At 53.4% G+C, this 18,397-nt stretch overlaps 9 protein-coding genes across 9 annotated transcripts, besides 32 other annotated features; all 9 read left to right on the top strand.

The window, feature by feature from the left end:
* Positions 1-2,771: part of a sequence feature (heterozygous, Esmeraldo-like haplotype) that runs on past the window's edge.
* Positions 313-359: a sequence feature (A-rich).
* On the top strand, positions 423-2,216 carry Tc00.1047053511211.180 (hypothetical protein, conserved; the record flags this gene model as incomplete). The annotated part of the gene is made up of 1 exon (XM_812646.1): positions 423-2,216. One exon carries the CDS (start codon positions 423-425, stop codon positions 2,214-2,216), a length of 1,794 nt encoding a protein of 597 aa, XP_817739.1.
* Positions 2,524-4,557, top strand: Tc00.1047053511211.170 (heat shock protein 70 (HSP70), putative; the record flags this gene model as incomplete). The annotated part of the gene is made up of 1 exon (XM_812645.1): positions 2,524-4,557. One exon carries the CDS (start codon positions 2,524-2,526, stop codon positions 4,555-4,557), a length of 2,034 nt encoding a protein of 677 aa, XP_817738.1.
* Positions 2,772-2,855: a sequence feature (areas merged during assembly that could not be assigned to a particular haplotype. This can correspond to areas where the two haplotypes were merged or to regions with more than two copies in the genome that were merged during assembly.).
* Positions 2,856-2,994: a sequence feature (heterozygous, non-Esmeraldo-like haplotype).
* Positions 2,995-4,472: a sequence feature (areas merged during assembly that could not be assigned to a particular haplotype. This can correspond to areas where the two haplotypes were merged or to regions with more than two copies in the genome that were merged during assembly.).
* Positions 4,473-4,622: a sequence feature (heterozygous, non-Esmeraldo-like haplotype).
* Positions 4,623-4,793: a sequence feature (haploid, Esmeraldo-like haplotype).
* Positions 4,699-4,740: a microsatellite.
* Positions 4,794-5,439: a sequence feature (heterozygous, Esmeraldo-like haplotype).
* Tc00.1047053511211.160 (heat shock protein 70 (HSP70), putative) lies at positions 4,969-6,933 on the top strand (the record flags this gene model as incomplete). Its single annotated transcript, XM_812644.1, has 1 exon — positions 4,969-6,933. The coding sequence occupies one exon, from the start codon at positions 4,969-4,971 to the stop codon at positions 6,931-6,933; it is 1,965 nt and encodes a 654-aa protein (XP_817737.1).
* Positions 5,440-6,965: a sequence feature (areas merged during assembly that could not be assigned to a particular haplotype. This can correspond to areas where the two haplotypes were merged or to regions with more than two copies in the genome that were merged during assembly.).
* Positions 6,966-7,022: a sequence feature (heterozygous, Esmeraldo-like haplotype).
* Positions 7,023-7,578: a sequence feature (haploid, non-Esmeraldo-like haplotype).
* Positions 7,114-7,242: a sequence feature (A-rich).
* Positions 7,579-12,616: a sequence feature (areas merged during assembly that could not be assigned to a particular haplotype. This can correspond to areas where the two haplotypes were merged or to regions with more than two copies in the genome that were merged during assembly.).
* Positions 7,616-7,652: a microsatellite.
* Positions 7,723-10,077, top strand: Tc00.1047053511211.150 (gamma-tubulin complex subunit, putative; the record flags this gene model as incomplete). Its single annotated transcript, XM_812643.1, has 1 exon — positions 7,723-10,077. The coding sequence occupies one exon, from the start codon at positions 7,723-7,725 to the stop codon at positions 10,075-10,077; it is 2,355 nt and encodes a 784-aa protein (XP_817736.1).
* Positions 7,732-7,760: a microsatellite.
* Positions 10,249-10,272: a microsatellite.
* Positions 10,505-12,439, top strand: Tc00.1047053511211.140 (hypothetical protein, conserved; the record flags this gene model as incomplete). The annotated part of the gene is made up of 1 exon (XM_812642.1): positions 10,505-12,439. The coding sequence occupies one exon, from the start codon at positions 10,505-10,507 to the stop codon at positions 12,437-12,439; it is 1,935 nt and encodes a 644-aa protein (XP_817735.1).
* Positions 12,617-12,761: a sequence feature (areas merged during assembly that could not be assigned to a particular haplotype. This can correspond to areas where the two haplotypes were merged or to regions with more than two copies in the genome that were merged during assembly.).
* On the top strand, positions 12,687-13,643 carry Tc00.1047053511211.130 (activated protein kinase C receptor, putative; the record flags this gene model as incomplete). The annotated part of the gene is made up of 1 exon (XM_812641.1): positions 12,687-13,643. One exon carries the CDS (start codon positions 12,687-12,689, stop codon positions 13,641-13,643), a length of 957 nt encoding a protein of 318 aa, XP_817734.1.
* Positions 12,762-13,461: a sequence feature (areas merged during assembly that could not be assigned to a particular haplotype. This can correspond to areas where the two haplotypes were merged or to regions with more than two copies in the genome that were merged during assembly.).
* Positions 13,462-13,825: a sequence feature (heterozygous, Esmeraldo-like haplotype).
* Positions 13,782-13,815: a sequence feature (AT_rich).
* Positions 13,826-13,961: a sequence feature (areas merged during assembly that could not be assigned to a particular haplotype. This can correspond to areas where the two haplotypes were merged or to regions with more than two copies in the genome that were merged during assembly.).
* Positions 13,962-14,105: a sequence feature (heterozygous, Esmeraldo-like haplotype).
* Positions 14,032-14,988, top strand: Tc00.1047053511211.120 (activated protein kinase C receptor, putative; the record flags this gene model as incomplete). The annotated part of the gene is made up of 1 exon (XM_812640.1): positions 14,032-14,988. The coding sequence occupies one exon, from the start codon at positions 14,032-14,034 to the stop codon at positions 14,986-14,988; it is 957 nt and encodes a 318-aa protein (XP_817733.1).
* Positions 14,106-14,806: a sequence feature (areas merged during assembly that could not be assigned to a particular haplotype. This can correspond to areas where the two haplotypes were merged or to regions with more than two copies in the genome that were merged during assembly.).
* Positions 14,807-15,319: a sequence feature (areas merged during assembly that could not be assigned to a particular haplotype. This can correspond to areas where the two haplotypes were merged or to regions with more than two copies in the genome that were merged during assembly.).
* Positions 15,127-15,159: a sequence feature (AT_rich).
* Positions 15,320-17,183: a sequence feature (areas merged during assembly that could not be assigned to a particular haplotype. This can correspond to areas where the two haplotypes were merged or to regions with more than two copies in the genome that were merged during assembly.).
* Positions 15,379-17,037, top strand: Tc00.1047053511211.110 (hypothetical protein, conserved; the record flags this gene model as incomplete). The annotated part of the gene is made up of 1 exon (XM_812639.1): positions 15,379-17,037. One exon carries the CDS (start codon positions 15,379-15,381, stop codon positions 17,035-17,037), a length of 1,659 nt encoding a protein of 552 aa, XP_817732.1.
* Positions 16,831-16,899: a sequence feature (CT-rich).
* Positions 17,184-17,246: a sequence feature (areas merged during assembly that could not be assigned to a particular haplotype. This can correspond to areas where the two haplotypes were merged or to regions with more than two copies in the genome that were merged during assembly.).
* Positions 17,219-17,258: a microsatellite.
* Positions 17,247-18,397: part of a sequence feature (areas merged during assembly that could not be assigned to a particular haplotype. This can correspond to areas where the two haplotypes were merged or to regions with more than two copies in the genome that were merged during assembly.) that runs on past the window's edge.
* Positions 17,513-17,541: a microsatellite.
* Positions 17,803-18,096, top strand: Tc00.1047053511211.104 (hypothetical protein, conserved; the record flags this gene model as incomplete). The annotated part of the gene is made up of 1 exon (XM_812654.1): positions 17,803-18,096. The coding sequence occupies one exon, from the start codon at positions 17,803-17,805 to the stop codon at positions 18,094-18,096; it is 294 nt and encodes a 97-aa protein (XP_817747.1).

The following is an 18,397-nucleotide window of genomic DNA, read 5'->3' as shown; positions in this document are numbered from 1 at the left end:
CTTCTTTTCCCTCTTTCCTCCTTCCTTCGCCCCTCTCTATTGAACTGAACTCCAATGTGCAAGTGACATGCGCAGTAGTAACTCCTGTGGCCCATACACCGGAAACTTATTCAAAAGGAATTATATATACACGGGGGACGCACTTGAAAGGTCTCTTTATTTATTTTTGCGTTTTTTCTTTATTTTTCACACGTCTCCGTGACGTTTTGCTCAAGCATTACATGTCGTTTTAGCGCCTCGCGTCTGCTGTTTTCTTTCTATTTATCTCCTTGTGTGCGTGTGATGTGTGCTTTGAATATTTATTTTAGCTCTTTTTTTTCTTTTTTCTTTTTTTTCTTTTTTCTTTTTTTTCTTTTTTTGGTTTGTTTTTGGGGCAAAGTGTTGGGCCGCGCCTGCGCCGGAGTTGCGAAAAGACGAGCAAAATGGAGTCTTCGCCCTCATCGCTGAATTATCTCCGTGCGGTGCAACAGCTGCAGAAAAAGACGGAGGAGTTGGAAAACGTGCTCGACGAAACGCACCGTCTGGAGCGTGAGAATGCGGCACTCGTGGAGGAGAAGGCAGCGCTGATGCAGGAGGTGGCGCAGCTCGAGGCACAGAACCGCGACTGGCGAGCCGAATTCGGCGTGCTCGAGGATCAAGTGAAGCGCCAACAGCGGCACCTGCAAGAACACATCGAACGAGAAGCCAATAGGCTGCAGGAGTCCAGCGCCAAGTCGCGTGAGAGTGGCGCAGAGATGGGGAGGCTCCAAGAAAGGCTTCGGGCAGCTGAAGAGGCAAGGGAGGAAGGCGCAGCAATGGCGGCGCAGTGCCGCCGTCTCTCACGCGAGGTGGCGGCACTAAAACGGGAGCTGAAATCCGCCAAGGCGAAGGCAACACATTACCACTCTACACACGCACGCACTGCAGCGGACAGTGCCGCCATGGAACAGATCGAGAGCAACGCGCTGGAAGGGGTGAGAAGTGAGATTGTATCTTTTGCGGCGGAGAACGAACGACTAATCAATGAGTTGGAGGCGGAGCGCAAGGCACGCGTGGTGGCAGAGGAGGGTGTTGCCAACCTGCAGCAGTTACTGCAGCGACAGCGCGAGGTGAGCGATCAGCAGCAGCAACTCGCCAAAGAAGAACTGCGGGCACTCAACGCGCAGAACGATGCTCTTTTGGAGGATGTCAAACTTCTGATGGAGCGAGAGGCTGCAGGCAGGAGTGACGTCTTTGCGTCGGGAACCGATGCCGCACCCCACCGGCGCGTGTCAACTGTGGACCGCGGCAGTATGACGACAGAAGTGCCATATGCTCCCCTCTGGTCGCCGTCCGCGCAACGAACAGGGGGCATTCAGCCCGTGAAACAGTACCCGGCCACAGTGGATGACGGCATAAGCACGACCACCGCGCAGGCACAAGTCCGGGAGCTGATGGAGAAGGTGCGTGACTTGGAGAGCAAGACGGCGGAGCAGGCGTTTCTCCTTCGTGAAAAGGAGGCAAACGAGCGCCTTCTTGAAGAACGCGCAGCACTCCATGCGGAGGAGCGACGGCACCTTCGCTCTCTTCTTGAAAAGGCGGCGACGCCGGAGAAGGCTAGCGAACGCTACGAGAGTAGTCACATTGTTCGAGCAGAAGCGGACACAGAGCTGAGTGCCGTACTTGAATCCATTATTGAATTGCTGAGGACATTTGTGGACTGCGCCGCTCGTCTCCGTACCCGACTTTTGCTTCAGACGTCAAATACGGACTCCACTGTGCTCCCCATCGTGCCGTGCCGTGAGCACAGCAGCCCACACCTCAACGCCATCTTTAGCCACCTCGGCGGATTGCGTTACGTCGCCACTATCATTGACGAAATAGGAGAAGCAGCCTCAAAGAGGCCCCAGAAACAAAAAGAAGAACAACAATGGGAAGCATTAAACAAAAAACAAACACCCTCCCAAACCCCTGAAAAGACCTCGGACAAAACACATGCACAGAACACTGAAGAACCGGCTTCTGTCACTCACAACACCACCCGTTCACCACAAACGGGCTTCACCCGGTACGACATTGACAAATGGTTGATGGAGAGAAAAGAAAACCTAAAACGGCAATTACGGCACGCCAACACTCCCAACAAGGAAAAGTCGAGCATATCATCAAACTCCAACCCTGATTATCAGTCGGGGGAAACTTTAGAAGAGGCAGCAAAGGAATTAAAAAAACCACATTATCGCAAACAATACCGGTAAGAGAAAAAAAAAAAAAGAGCAAATAAAACAACTTGACACCAAATTCAATACATACACTATACATCATTCGTCAAAAAAAGAAAAAAAAACACTCAAAAAAAGTAGCGACCTTCAATAAAGCTACCAAGAAACGGAAACACAAAGCAAATAACCAACAAAAACAAAAAAAAAACTCTACAAAAACTAATCGTAAATTTTTCCCTCTTCTTCTTTCTCCCCCGCTCCTCCGCCGTGTGCCACGGAGCACGTCAGAGTCAATCAAGGTCGAGAGTTATCTTTTAAAAAAACAGCAGGGAAGAAGAAGGAAATGACGTACGAGGGAGCCATCGGCATCGATCTCGGCACAACTTACTCGTGCGTTGGTGTTTGGCAGAACGAGCGCGTGGAGATCATTGCGAACGATCAGGGCAGCCGCACAACGCCGTCGTACGTGGCGTTCACCGACACGGAGCGTCTGATCGGTGATGCCGCGAAGAACCAGGTTGCGATGAACCCGACGAACACCGTCTTCGACGCGAAGCGCCTCATTGGGCGGAAGTTCAGCGACCCCGTTGTGCAGTCGGACATGAAGCACTGGCCCTTCAAGGTCATCACGAAGGGCGACGACAAGCCGGTGATCCAGGTGCAGTTCCGCGGCGAGACAAAGACGTTCAACCCGGAGGAGGTGAGCTCGATGGTGCTGTCAAAGATGAAGGAGATTGCGGAGTCGTACCTGGGCAAGCAGGTGAAGAAGGCCGTGGTGACTGTGCCCGCGTACTTCAACGACTCCCAGCGGCAGGCGACGAAGGATGCCGGCACGATCGCGGGGATGGAGGTGCTGCGCATCATCAATGAGCCGACAGCTGCCGCCATTGCGTATGGCCTGGACAAAGTGGAGGACGGCAAGGAGCGCAATGTGCTCATCTTTGACCTTGGCGGCGGCACGTTTGATGTCACGCTGCTGACGATCGACGGTGGCATCTTTGAGGTGAAGGCGACGAACGGCGACACGCACCTGGGCGGCGAGGACTTTGACAACCGCCTCGTGTCGCACTTCACGGACGAGTTCAAGCGCAAGAACAAGGGCAAGGACCTGACGACAAGCCAGCGCGCCCTCCGCCGCCTCCGCACCGCCTGCGAGCGCGCCAAGCGCACGCTGTCGTCCGCGGCACAGGCGACGATTGAGATCGACGCGCTGTTCGACAACGTGGACTTCCAGGCAACCATCACTCGCGCCCGCTTCGAGGAGCTCTGCGGCGACCTCTTCCGAGGGACGCTGCAGCCGGTGGAGCGTGTGCTCCAGGACGCCAAGATGGACAAGCGTGCCGTGCACGACGTGGTGCTCGTCGGCGGCTCCACCCGCATTCCAAAGGTGATGCAGCTGGTGTCGGACTTTTTCGGTGGCAAGGAACTGAACAAGAGCATCAACCCTGATGAGGCTGTGGCGTACGGTGCCGCCGTGCAGGCCTTCATCCTGACGGGCGGCAAGAGCAAGCAGACGGAGGGCCTGCTGCTGCTCGACGTGACCCCGCTGACGCTTGGCATCGAGACGGCGGGTGGCGTCATGACGTCGCTGATCAAGCGCAACACGACGATTCCGACCAAGAAAAGCCAGATCTTCTCGACGTACGCGGACAACCAGCCGGGCGTGCACATCCAGGTCTTTGAGGGAGAGCGTGCGATGACGAAGGACTGCCACCTGCTCGGCACATTCGACCTGTCCGGCATCCCGCCGGCGCCGCGCGGTGTGCCCCAGATTGAGGTGACCTTTGACCTCGACGCCAACGGCATCCTGAACGTGTCCGCGGAGGAGAAGGGCACCGGTAAGCGCAACCAGATTGTCATCACGAACGACAAGGGCCGCCTGAGCAAGGCGGACATTGAGCGCATGGTGTCCGAGGCTGCCAAGTACGAGGCGCAGGACAAGGAACAGCGCGAGCGCATTGACGCAAAGAACGGTCTTGAGAACTACGCATTTTCGATGAAGAACACCGTAAACGAGCCGAACGTCGCTGGCAAGATTGAGGAGGCCGACAAGAACACGATTACGAGTGCCGTGGAGGAGGCGCTGCAATGGCTGAACAACAACCAGGAGGCCAGCAAGGAGGAGTACGAGCACCGCCAGAAGGAGCTGGAGAACCTGTGCACGCCCATCATGACGAAGATGTACCAGGGCATGGGCGCGGGCGGCGGTATGCCTGGCGGTATGCCTGGCGGTATGCCCGGCGGTATGCCTGGCGGTATGCCTGGCGGTATGCCCGGCGGTATGCCTGGCGGTATGCCTGGTGGAATGCCCGGGGGCATGCCTGGCGGCGCGAACCCGTCGTCTTCGTCAGGACCGAAGGTGGAGGAAGTTGACTGAGAGCGCATCCCTGAAGATGTTCTCATGGCGGCGTCTGTTCGCGAACGAATAACCCGTTGGTTTTCTCCTTTGTAGAACGTAGTGGTCTGCGACAAACCCAGCAGCCATCACTATTTTTATTATTGTTTTTTTTCCCTCTCCATTATTATTATTATTATTATTATTATTATTATTGTTATTATTGGTTACGGTTGTTATTGGTACTGTCATTGCGATGGCACTTGTGCTGTTGAGGGCACCACGGTTGCCTCTGCCATTGTTGTTCCTGTTGCCGCCTGTGTGCGTGTCCTTGTACTGCCGGCTTCCTTTCCTCCTTTCTCCCCCGCTCCTCCGCCGTGTGCCACGGAGCACGCCAGAGTCAATCAAGGTCGAGAGTTATCTTTTAAAAAAACAGCAGGGAAGAAGAAGAAAATGACGTACGAGGGAGCCATCGGCATCGATCTCGGCACAACTTACTCGTGCGTTGGTGTTTGGCAGAACGAGCGCGTGGAGATCATTGCGAACGATCAGGGCAACCGCACAACGCCGTCGTACGTGGCGTTCACCGACACGGAGCGTCTGATCGGTGATGCCGCTAAGAACCAGGTTGCGATGAACCCGACGAACACCGTCTTCGACGCGAAGCGCCTCATTGGGCGGAAGTTCAGCGACCCCGTTGTGCAGTCGGACATGAAGCACTGGCCCTTCAAGGTCATCACGAAGGGCGACGACAAGCCGGTGATCCAGGTGCAGTTCCGCGGCGAGACAAAGACGTTCAACCCGGAGGAGGTGAGCTCGATGGTGCTGTCAAAGATGAAGGAGATTGCGGAGTCGTACCTGGGCAAGCAGGTGAAGAAGGCCGTGGTGACGGTGCCCGCGTACTTCAACGACTCCCAGCGACAGGCGACGAAGGATGCCGGCACGATCGCGGGGATGGAGGTGCTGCGCATCATCAATGAGCCGACAGCTGCCGCCATTGCGTACGGCCTGGACAAAGTGGAGGACGGCAAGGAGCGCAATGTGCTCATCTTTGACCTTGGCGGCGGCACGTTTGATGTCACGCTGCTGACGATCGACGGTGGCATCTTTGAGGTGAAGGCGACGAACGGCGACACGCACCTGGGCGGCGAGGACTTTGACAACCGCCTCGTGTCGCACCTCACGGACGAGTTCAAGCGCAAGAACAAGGGCAAGGACCTGACGACAAGCCAGCGCGCCCTCCGCCGCCTCCGCACCGCCTGCGAGCGCGCCAAGCGCACGCTGTCGTCCGCGGCACAGGCGACGATTGAGATCGACGCGCTGTTTCGACAACGTGGACTTCCAGGCAAACCATCACTCGCGCCCGCTTCGAGGAGCTCTGCGGCGACCTCTTCCGAGGGGACGCTGCAGCCGGTGGAGCGTGTGCTCCAGGACGCCAAGATGGACAAGCGTGCCGTGCACGACGTGGTGCTCGTCGGCGGCTCCACCCGCATTCCAAAGGTGATGCAGCTGGTGTCGGACTTTTTCGGTGGCAAGGAACTGAACAAGAGCATCAACCCTGATGAGGCTGTGGCGTACGGTGCCGCCGTGCAGGCCTTCATCCTGACGGGCGGCAAGAGCAAGCAGACGGAGGGCCTGCTGCTGCTCGACGTGACCCCGCTGACGCTTGGCATCGAGACGGCGGGTGGCGTCATGACGTCGCTGATCAAGCGCAACACGACGATTCCGACCAAGAAAAGCCAGATCTTCTCGACGTACGCGGACAACCAGCCGGGCGTGCACATCCAGGTCTTTGAGGGAGAGCGTGCGATGACGAAGGACTGCCACCTGCTCGGCACATTCGACCTGTCCGGCATCCCGCCGGCGCCGCGCGGTGTGCCCCAGATTGAGGTGACCTTTGACCTCGACGCCAACGGCATCCTGAACGTGTCCGCGGAGGAGAAGGGCACCGGCAAGCGCAACCAGATTGTCATCACGAACGACAAGGGCCGCCTGAGCAAGGCGGACATTGAGCGCATGGTGTCCGAGGCTGCCAAGTACGAGGCGCAGGACAAGGAACAGCGCGAGCGCATTGACGCAAAGAACGGTCTTGAGAACTACGCATTTTCGATGAAGAACACCGTAAACGAGCCGAACGTCGCTGGCAAGATTGAGGAGGCCGACAAGAACACGATTACGAGTGCCGTGGAGGAGGCACTGCAATGGCTGAACAACAACCAGGAGGCCAGCAAGGAGGAGTACGAGCACCGCCAGAAGGAGCTGGAGAACCTGTGCACGCCCATCATGACGAAGATGTACCAGGGCATGGGCGCGGGCGGCGGTATGCCCGGAGGTATGCCTGGTGGAATGCCCGGAGGCATGCCTGGCGGCGCGAACCCGTCGTCTTCGTCAGGACCGAAGGTGGAGGAAGTGGACTGAGAGCGCATCCCCGAAGATGTTCTCATGGCGGCGTCTGCTCGCGAACCAATAGCCCGTTGGTTTTCGGTTTTTTTTGAGTTGAATTATTTGGATTTGGTTCTGTCTAAGAAAAAAAAAATTTTTTGGGAGTGAGGGTCTGGTGTTTGGTTATTGATTTGCAATAGATGAGCATATATTGACTTATGTATAATTATATTTGTATTTTTATAAAATTTTTTGTCATTATTAGCATTTTTATTTGTTTAATTTTTTTTTTTTATGTTTTTTTTTTGTTATGTTTGTCTTTTGTTGGTTTGGTTTTTGTCTTTAAAGCCCGTCGTCTTCACCGAAGGTGGAGGAAGTTGACTGAGAGCGCATCCCTGATCTCATGGCGGCGTCTGTTCGCGAACCCCGTTGGTTTTCGGTTGTTCTTGAGTTGAATTATTTACTTTAAAACCCAAACCTTAACCCAAAAAAGACAAATATAAAACACATGCTGCATAAAAAAAAAAAAAGCTAAACAAACAAAAATGCGAATAATGACAAAAATTTTCATACAGATACAAGTATAATTATAAATAAGTAAATATATGCTCATCTATTGAAGATCACTAACCAAAAACCAGACCCTTCCTCCCATTTTTTTTTTTTTTTTTTTGCTAACACTACCAAATACATACGGTGTTTTATGGATTGATTCACATATATATATATTTATTTATTTATTTATTTATTTATTTCTATTTATACCTTTGTTTGTGTCTTATTATCTTTGACCGAAGAATATTGCTTATTTTAGGAGTCTTTTCAATGTCAGACGGTGGTGGCGGTGGCGGTGGCGGTGGTGGACGGGAATTTTTTTTTCCGTCCAAATTGCCGAAGGTAGAGAACGGTATTTTTTTGCCGCGCGAGGGCAGTCCTCGTGTGATTCCTTTTAGAGCTGCGACACAATTGCGTGGTGCAGGTGCTGTGCAGCATTCGTCGAGCGGGGTGGCTTCTAGTGTTGTCCCTGTGCCATCTGTGGAGCAGGTGGTGGGTGGAGTGTTGCGTCGTGGAGAGGAGGACAGGAGCGCACCAGGCGAGGATGTGGGTGGCACCAATAATTCTGTTGAAGATAAGAACTGCGGTGGGTTTGAACTGCCTGGTCGTATTTTCTGTCGTCGAGATCGTTCGTCTGCGGATGCGGCTGGTGTGAGGCAGGCCGCGGCATCGTCGAAAACGGTGGCGGTTGTCACTGGTGTGATGCCGCGCTACCGTGACACAATGCAGCCTAATGGGGATGCCATGGAGTGTATGCCGCACGAGGGTGACGGTTCTCCAACCTGCGCCGTGGGACACACCTGTGTAGCGGTGGAAGAGAGCGAGTTTATATCCGACGTGCTTTTTATGTGGATGGGTGTGGAGAAGACGAAGTACTTCACGTACGATGCGACGTCTCATCGATATGTTATGAGTGCGGAAGTGGGCACGATGCGCCAGCGTCAGGCCTTCCTCACGCTGCAGGAGTGTGGCTGGCTGGCACACCAGATTGATGAAGTGCTTAGAAGTACTACCACCGAACGGTCCTTCTTGCAGCAGAGTTTGCGAAGCGCAATGCGGCAGCAGTTGTTGCAGTATCATTGCCTGGTGGCCTCCTTTCGGGAGCGTCGATTACCCCCAATGACATTCAGTGATTTGGTTGTCGCATTCAAGAGGGTGCAGCCGAAGTTGCAAGTGCTCTTCACGATTCTCCGTGAGACAGAGTCTGTGAAGGGAGGGGAACTTGCATCAAAGCTGCAGCGGCTCGTGCAGCAGGGTTCTACGAGACTTTATGCGTTGCTCTCTGAGGTTTACATGGAAGCAGTGAGTCCGCTCCTCTACATGGCCGTGTCAAGCATCACCAAGGGGGAGATATCGGATCCCTTTAATGAGTTTTTTGTGAAGTCCAATCCACGAATTGACAACACTTCCGACGCGTTCTGGTCCTCCAAGTTTGCGCTTCTCCCAGAAATGCTCCCAACAACCGTGTCGCGCGCTTTAGCAGAACAAGTCATGTTGGTGACAAAAAATGTTAGTTTTATTAGGAATTGCTGCAGGTGTAAACAGTGGCACATGGACCCGGCTATTGTGACTGCGGCACAAGGCGCCTCTTTCGATACCATTGGTGCGGTTGTTCGTGATGCGATGTGTTTTACAAACACGGCGGTGTTGAAGCTGATTCGTGAGGAATTTCATTTGGACAACGTTTTTCGCATGGTAAACGCCTTCCTGCTGGTTGGAAATGGTGGTTTCTATGAACTTCTTATCGACAGGCTGGACCCTGTGCTCAGTAGACTGAGTCATATGGTGCAAACCTCCATTGTTCGTGATCACATGCAAAGCGCGCTTCTTGACATTGTTCCATACACGAGGCACCTTGACACGGATCTCTTTTCGATGCTGCAATGTGAGATGGTCAAGGACGACAAGATTATTGGCTGGGATGCCTTTCTTGTGACAATGACAGTGCCTTCGCCTCTCAATAACATCTTTGACGTGACCGCCATGAAAGTCTACCGACGGCTTTTCCGCATCATGTTCAAAGTGAAGCGGGCTGAAGTTGCGCTGAAGAAGTCATGGCGACAGAGCGTTGTCTTGGATCGCATCATTGGACGACTTCACAACACAAGCCGTGAGGTCATCGCCTGGCGTGAGGTCGCAGCGGATGCCCACCTCCTTGGACTGCAGTTGAATCATTTTGTAAACAATCTCTGGTCTTACCTCGTGGCGGAGGTATCCACTGTCTCGTGGGACCTGCTGATGAAGGCGCTGCGGCAATGCACCTCACTGGATGAAATTCGAGCCGCCCACATAGCGTACCTGCAGTATCTAACACTCCACTCCCTTCTTCACGGGGACTGCGCCTCGATGCGCCAGAACATTGAGAGTGTCCTCAGCATCGTTCGGCAGTACGTTGGGGCCCAAGCGCTTTTGACGTCGTTGCTGGAACGCGGGAATGGAGACGTGTTTTCTATTAAGAGCGAGTATCAACGCCTGACCGATGACTTTCAGCGGGAAATCACATCTCTTCTCACGACCTTGGAGGAGCAGCACCTGCAATTTGACTTTTTAAACTTTCTTCTTCTGCGACTTAATTTCAATCATTTCTACCACGACACGATGTTTGGGAATAACACGGAGTTTTAGAAGGATGTAGAGTGGTAGGGGGAGGAACGAAAAAAAAAAAAAAAGGATGCGTAGGGTATGTTCTTATTGGTGGTAGTGTGACGATTTCCCTTGTAGAGCATCTCTTTTTCGGTTCCCCCTCGATGCATATTTGACAGCTGCATTATTCTCCTTATGGCCTTTTTTTGTGTGTGTTTTGCTTTGTTTTGTTTTGTTGTTTTCTTCGCCTTTTTAGCGTCCTTCTCTGTACCCCCCTTTGCAGCTGCCATGGCCAGGATCGGGAGAACTGCGGCAGGAAAAAATTGAGGGATGAAGGAAGAGGAGGAAGATTGTGGCAGCAGCAGGATTTTACCTGGCGGGGAGTGAAGCCCCGTGTGTTCATTTTCTGATCATTACATCTCTGTCTGTGTTGGTATGTGATCAGGGGAAAGTGGCCATCTATTTGTTCATGCCTGTTTGGTTACTTGTTACTGATGAATTTCATTGGTTCGCTGTGTTGTCTCATTTCTCTGTTGCTAACGGGCCTGGGCATGAGAAGAACTGGAAAAAGGGAGCGGGAAATATATACATACAGAGCGAGAGATTGGAGATAAGGAATCCATATATATATATATACGCCGTTCTTGTTTCTTGTGGACCAGACGCACGGCGAGGCCGCAACAGTGCGAGCACCATGATTGATCGTGGCCGAGTCCGTCCTGCTGCGTTCCGTATTCCTTTCAATGACAATTTGCCGCTGGATGCATCAAATGGTGGCGCATCTTTTTTGCTCGTGATGATTATTGCTATGGCGCCGTTTCTGGTCGGTGTTATCAACGTGGTCTGGCCCGTGGTGATGAGAAGTTGGAGACAACTTTGGGGTAACTCTGTGAGTGAGGCCAGACGCACCATTACAGGGAGATTTCACCGTTCTGACCCAATATATCGCTGTCGTGAAGGTGGCGCATGTGATCACAGTGGTATTCTTTTCCATGCGGCACTGCTGTACATCGCCAGGGGTGGTGGAGGGACGGAATTATTAAGCGAGGCGGAGTGGCGAAACAAACCATCCGTGCTTTTTCTTTTTGATCCACTCAAGAGTGATTCTCACCTGCTGATTGGCCCAAATTCATTTGAGGCCGCAGGCATATTCCAATCGAAGGTGGAGGGTCGTGTTTTCTGCGAGCGAGAGCGACTCCACCGGTACACGGTTCTTCGACTCCCAACATCTGGCACATGGATGGCAGTGGGCGATGGCATCCAAGTGACGTACCAGCGACAGCGAGAGGATAAGGAAAAAGTGGGCAGAGTCAACCACATGCTGCATTTGAAGGCGGCGGGTCCGAGTGGCTTAAATCGAATAGAGAATTTTGTGTCCCAGTTGTTGCGCCATTATGTGACAGCGCTGCCAACCACCACCAACTCCACGAGGTTCTACTTTCAGATGCAGCTTGGCGGAGACGGGCTTCGCTTTACGAGGAGTCCAATTCCGTCCGCTAAAACCTTTGACACGTTGTTTTTCCCGCAAAAGCGAGATGTTTTGTCGCTCCTTGATCGCTTTCTTCGGAGAGAGGGCCGGTTTGCCGTGGAGGGGGTACCACAAAAAGTTGGATTTTTCCTGTACGGCCCGGAGGGAACGGGGAAGACTTCTTTTGCTGCGGCTCTGGCGGCATACACCTCCCGTCACGTTATTTCTTTGTCCCCCTCACTGTTTTCCACGAATCAACAGCTGCTTAACGTTTTTTTTGGCTGTCAGCTGGAGTGCATCGGTGAGAACGAACCCTTCGAGTTTGCCTACAGCGATGTCATTTTTCTCCTGGATGATGTCGACCCAAGTGATCCGTTGCTGCGTCGCCGCTCTACCGCGGCAAGTGGGGGACATTTGAAAGAAACCGGCAACACCTTGAAATGTGGCGCCCAAGGGCCGCAATTCAGCGACGCAACTTCTATTTCTAGTCTTCTTAACGTCCTCGACGGTGTGGTAGAAACACCCTCCCGCATTGCTGTGATGACTACACGGGACCCCAGCGGCATTGACCCCAGCTTTCTGCGACCAGGCCGTTTCGGCTATAAGATACACATGGATCGCATGCGGCTACCGGAATTGCTTGAGCTTTTAGGTCTTCACTACGGTACAGAAGAGAATTGCGCCACGGAAATCAATGCCGACGCCATTAAAGCGTGGGATGGAATGAAAAGCAATGGATTCAAAAAGGTTCGACAGCTGGGCCAAGAGGAGATCAATAAAGTGCGTCGTTGCATGGCCATGGTTGCACCGGATGATTTTAGCATATCTGCTGCGGTCGCAGAGTCCATGTGTTTTGCCGCTCCCTCACTGGATGTGTTTCTTGATTTGCTTTCTCGCAACCAACACAGTGGCCAAGAAGACGCATTCAAAAGGTGAGGATTGCGTTTGGAATGTTCACTCTTTTCCTTTATCACGTTACGTGTATACTGGAACGGTTGAGGAAGTTGCAATGGCACAGTACCACATTACCTGTCTCGAATCTCCACCCATTTCATACTGTTGTTTTAGTTGTTGTTGTTTCCTCTCTTACTCTTTCTCTATCTCCATCTCACTTTTTCTTCCTTAAAAGCAAGCTAAGCACCGCACACGCGTTTCGCGTTTTGTCTTTTCACTGCTTTTCACCATGGCCGTCGTCTACGAGGGACAACTCAAGGGGCACCGCGGTTGGGTAACCGCCCTGGCCTGCCCACAGATCACTGAGACGTACATCAAGGCGGTGTCTACCTCCCGTGACAACACACTCATCGCATGGGGCAGCAACATGGACCGCAACAGCGAGGAGTGCGAATACGGCTTCCCGGAGCGCCGGCTGGAGGGACACAGCGCGTTTGTGTCGGACGTTGCCCTGTCGAACAACGGTGATTTCGCCGTGTCCGCCTCCTGGGACCACTCCCTGCGCCTCTGGAACCTGCAGACCGGTGTGTGTCAGCACAAGTTCCTGGGGCACACCAAGGACGTGCTCTCCGTTACCTTCTCGCCCGACAACCGTCAGATTGTTTCCGGAGGGCGCGACAACGCTCTGCGCGTGTGGAACGTCAAGGGTGAGTGCCTGCACACACTTGGCCGCGGCGCCCACACAGACTGGGTCAGCTGTGTCCGCTTCTCCCCGTCGCTCGAGACGCCCCTCATCGTGTCAGGTGGCTGGGACAACCTCGTTAAGGTGTGGGACATTGCCTCAGGCAGGCTCCTGACGGACTTGAAGGGCCACACAAACTACATCACCTCCGTGACCGTTTCCCCCGATGGCTCGCTCTGCGCCTCGTCTGACAAGGACGGCGTTGCACGCCTATGGGATCTGACGAAGGGTGAGGCCCTTTCGGAGATGGCCGCTGGCGCTCCCATCAACCAGATCTGCTTCTCGCCCAACCGCTACTGGATGTGCGCGGCCACGGAGAAGGGAATCCGCATCTTTGACCTGGAGAACAAGGACGTCATTGTGGAGCTGGCGCCGGAGGCACAGCAGAAGAGCAAGAAGACCCCCGAGTGCATGTCGATCGCGTGGTCCGCTGACGGCAACACCCTGTACTCGGGATACACGGACAACGTTATCCGCGTCTGGAGCGTGTCTGAGCACGCGTAGGCAACGACGAAGGCCCTCCGCAACAACAACACGAAGCAGCATTATTACCCGCCGTGTGTGTGCGTACGTGTCTATCCCCCCGTGGGACGCGCGTTGTGGTGCGTTGACCTAGGGTTGAAGACACTGCTTGCAACCGTCATTTTATTTTAATTTTTTTTTTTGTTAAATTTATCATTGCCGCACGATTATTACTCCCACTCCTACCCTGGCCCTTGCCTCCAGCCAGACCCTGTTGAGCACCCATGCGGTGAAGGCACCTGGGAAAACACGCTGCTGTGTCTCTGTGTAGCGTTACCTTCAAGGTATTTTTGTCCAACCTTTTCTTCCTTAAAAGCAAGCTAAGCACCGCACACGCGTTTCGCGTTCTGTCTTTTCACTGCTTTTCACCATGGCCGTCGTCTACGAGGGACAACTCAAGGGGCACCGCGGTTGGGTAACCGCCCTGGCCTGTCCACAGATCACCGAGACGTACATCAAGGCGGTGTCTACCTCCCGCGACAACACACTCATCGCATGGGGCAGCAACATGGACCGCAACAGCGAGGAGTGCGAATACGGCTTCCCGGAGCGCCGGCTGGAGGGACACAGCGCGTTTGTGTCGGACGTTGCCCTGTCGAACAACGGTGATTTCGCCGTGTCCGCCTCCTGGGACCACTCCCTGCGCCTCTGGAACCTGCAGACCGGTGTGTGTCAGCACAAGTTCCTGGGGCACACCAAGGACGTGCTCTCCGTTACCTTCTCGCCCGACAACCGTCAGATTGTTTCCGGAGGGCGCGACAACGCTCTGCGCGTGTGGAACGTCAAGGGTGAATGCCTGCACACACTTGGCCGCGGCGCCCACACAGACTGGGTCAGCTGTGTCCGCTTCTCCCCGTCGCTCGAGACGCCCCTCATCGTGTCAGGTGGCTGGGACAACCTCGTTAAGGTGTGGGACATCGCCTCAGGCAGGCTCCTGACGGACCTGAAGGGCCACACAAACTACATCACCTCCGTGACCGTTTCCCCCGATGGCTCGCTCTGCGCCTCGTCTGACAAGGACGGCGTTGCACGCCTGTGGGATCTGACGAAGGGTGAGGCCCTTTCGGAGATGGCCGCCGGCGCTCCCATCAACCAGATCTGCTTCTCGCCCAACCGCTACTGGATGTGCGCGGCTACGGAGAAGGGAATCCGCATCTTTGACCTGGAGAACAAGGACGTCATTGTGGAGCTGGCGCCGGAGGCACAGCAGAAGAGCAAGAAGACCCCCGAGTGCATGTCGATCGCGTGGTCCGCTGACGGCAACACCCTGTACTCGGGATACACGGACAACGTTATCCGCGTCTGGAGCGTGTCTGAGCACGCGTAGGCAACGACGAAGGCCCTCCGCAACAACAACACGAAGCAGCATTATTACCCGCCGTGTGTGTGCGTACGTGTCTATCCCCCCGTGGGACGCGCGTTGTGGCGCGTTGACCTAGGGTTGAAGACACTGCTTGCAACCGTCATTTTATTTTAATTTTTTTTTTGTTAAATTTATCATTGCCGCACGGTTACTACTCCCACTCCTGCCCTGGCCCTTGCCTCCGGCCAGACCCTGTTGAGCACCCTCGCGGTGAAGGCATCTGGGAAACCCCGCTGCTGTGTCTGTGTGTGGGGTTACCTTCAGGGTGTTTTTACCTATCTCTTTTGATTTTTTTTTTTTTTGAAATTACAAGTACTCTTCAAGTTATTCCTTGTGTTTTTGTTGTTGGAGCCAATGTTGCGACGAGGCAGGTTATTTTTGGCCACGGCGGCGTCCAACAAGCCTGAAACGACAAATTCTCCTGTGATTGCTCCTGGTGTAGTGCGGTCCCTCTACCGCATGCTGCTGCGGGAAGTTGTAAGGCTAGACAAGTCCGCGGTATCGAAAACGCTCTTTCCGCTCACAAAGGAGCTGCAGAGCATCACAAAGAGCCATGGACCACTGTATGTCCCAAATGGTGTGAAGTACTTGGCTGTCCTTCGTGAAGTGTTCCGCGATGTAAACTCACCGGCGAACATAAATTTGGCCTTTGATACCCTAACGCGTATTCGAGCGCACAATGAAAAGGTCACAGCCAGGGTTTCCTTGTTTATGAAGGACCACGTTCCTCTACTCACTACGATGCAAGCATCGCAGCCCAAGACAGGCGCGTACCGTGCAGAAACTGCCGCATGCATCGTGCAAAATGGTCCCAAGTATGCACCTTTAGGAGGATCTGTCTTTTCTGTCCCCACGAAGGTGGTACTGCGGCAAACGCGCACGGTTGACCTTGCTGAGGGTGTTGCCCTGGTCGCACACCCTCTTTCCTCCACGCACGTGGATCGTCGAGTGCTGTTGATCACAGAACGCAATCCCCATGTAACCACCGCAGTTGTTTTAGACATGCTGTTTACTTACCCGTTATCTCGAGGAAATCCTATGTTTCCTGAGGTGTTTTGGGGCCACGAAGTGCACGATGGTGGATTTTCGCAAATTGGTTTTACTATGCCGCCCACCGCGCAGGTCATCATTTTGCACACGACCGAGCCTCCGACAGAGCCCGAATCCCCACAATATCTTGCTTGGCTCAAATGGAAGGAACGCAAACCCAAAACTCAAGCAGGTGATACGCCTTCTGAGCATCACTCTCTCCTTTGTAAGCCTTTAATTCGTGGTGGGGTTTTGGAGGATGGCACCGTGGAACCCACGCTTTATCTGTCCAAGGTGGAATCTTTACCGTACCTGGCCCAGCTTGTGCCAGGGAAGCCGCGATCTTCCCTTCGGGTTTACTGGGGAAGCATGCGGTGGCCGACGCAGCAGTTGGAGGCTGAAGTAGCCAATGGGCATTGGATTCCCGTGAAACTTTCTCCTTCATTTTTCGGTCCCTTTCCGCTGGTGCCGGAGTCAGGAAAGGTTGTCGAGAGGTTTCCAACAAAAGAAGAAATGGAGGAGGCACGAACGATGCGTGAACGACGGTATGGCGTGGATGTGTCACTGCCGCAAGCCTTTCCACCGGATCAAATCCTGCGGCGTCGCGAATGTCTATGGGATCAAATAATGTATTGTCTTGGGGGGGAGTTTAGTGCCCTGGTGGGTTGTGTGAACCCATTTTCGGGAACAGCGCGAGGAGTGTTGCCATTGGAAGTCGCGGGGCCTTCAGTCATGAGTGGGGCTTTACCCGCCGAGGACGCAGAGACCCTCGTCCACGAGGAGGATGACATGGAGGAGGGAGAGGAGGAAGTGGAAGAAGATGAGGAACACGATGTGGGCGAAGAGATTCATGATATTGGGCTAAGTGGCATGGCGAAGGAAGAAACGACAACGTTAAGGGGAAGGGAAGGAGGTGATGCGTCTTCATCCATGCCGGAAAAGCCGCCAGAGTGCGGGAGTGGGGACGACAAGAAAAAGAAATAAAATCTGCCCCCGCTCTTCCTCCCTACCGATGGAGGAAGACAGACAAGAAGCGGACAGGGGCAGATTTTATTTCAACAAGTTCACTGCGAAGAAGTAAAAAAAGAAAACTAACGAGGAAAAACAAGAAAAATTGATTCAAGGCGTTATTATTCGGAGAAACTGAAATAAGCGCAATGCGGTTTATATATATTTATATATTTATATATTTTTATATTTATATAAATGTTCTTTTCGGACCCTCACTCGTTTTACACAATTTATTACGGCATTTGCCTCTCTATTTCTATTAGTTTGTGCGTTTGTGGAGTCTACCCGTCCCTCTCCGTTCCCCTCCTCCCTCCCATGCTTGAATTGCCAGGGGGGAAGGGAGGGAGGCGCCGATTTGTTACACAACCGTGCTGGTGCATAATCGCTCTATTCGCCTTCTATTTTTCTTTGTGCTACTCAGGGGAAGGATGATTCTTGCCTTTAATAGTTCTTTCTTTTTTTTTTTTTTTTTTTTTTGTGTGTGTGTGGGTCCGGGGGGGAAGTTGTTTTTGATTGGCCGCGGCTCGCTCAACGTGTGATCATTTCTACTGTTCTGCCTCCCACACCCACATTTTTTTTTTTTCCTTTTTCTTTCTGCCTTGTTCTTGTTTTGGTTCATTCCGTGATTCCTCCATTTAGGCCTGACGGTGCGGCCGTGGACGTCGGCACACTCGCGGTGGAAGTGAACACACCTCCCTTTGTTAATCGCTATCGCTCAATAGTTTGCCTTGCCCATCCATGACGGAGGGTGCGGCGGCCCAGAAGATTACCCTGCGCCTTACAGCCAAGGCGGGCATCACAGAGACGCTTCCAAACATGAACTGCGACCCGGGAGAAACGCTGGGACAGGTGCAGGCCCGCATTAAAAAGAAGCTGAAGCGTCCCGTGCTGTATCTCTTCGTGATGCGTGGCTCCGAGGGGTTCATACCCACGCCGGATCAAACACTGGAGTCGCTGCTGCATGCGTATGCGGAGTCCGATGGGCAGAGAGAGTTGTCCATTGCCGTCTCCACGGGGATTTTTCACGGCTGAGACAACGCCACCCGTCTGTAGCGAATGAATGGCGGTGGGGTTTACGCAAGAGGGAGCGGGAGAGAAGCAAAAACTTATTTTGCGTGGAAGGATCGGAAATTCGTCTCGTATACTACTCGCTTTTTGCCGCTTGCTGCCATCATGGCGATTTCCCTCTCCTTCTTTTTTTTTTTTTTGTTGTTGTTGTTCGTGCGTGTGGGGGTAACACTTCTTGCGAACGGAATGAGGAGGCGAGTGAAAGAAGGATAAGATCAACACTCAATACCCCACGCCGGACGGAAAACGAAAACAATACATCTAT

Source organism: Trypanosoma cruzi, genomic scaffold (assembly GCF_000209065.1).
Source record: "Trypanosoma cruzi strain CL Brener 1047053517071 genomic scaffold, whole genome shotgun sequence".
Classification (NCBI taxonomy): domain Eukaryota; phylum Euglenozoa; class Kinetoplastea; order Trypanosomatida; family Trypanosomatidae; genus Trypanosoma; species Trypanosoma cruzi.
This window is presented reverse-complemented; position numbering and strand designations above follow the sequence as displayed.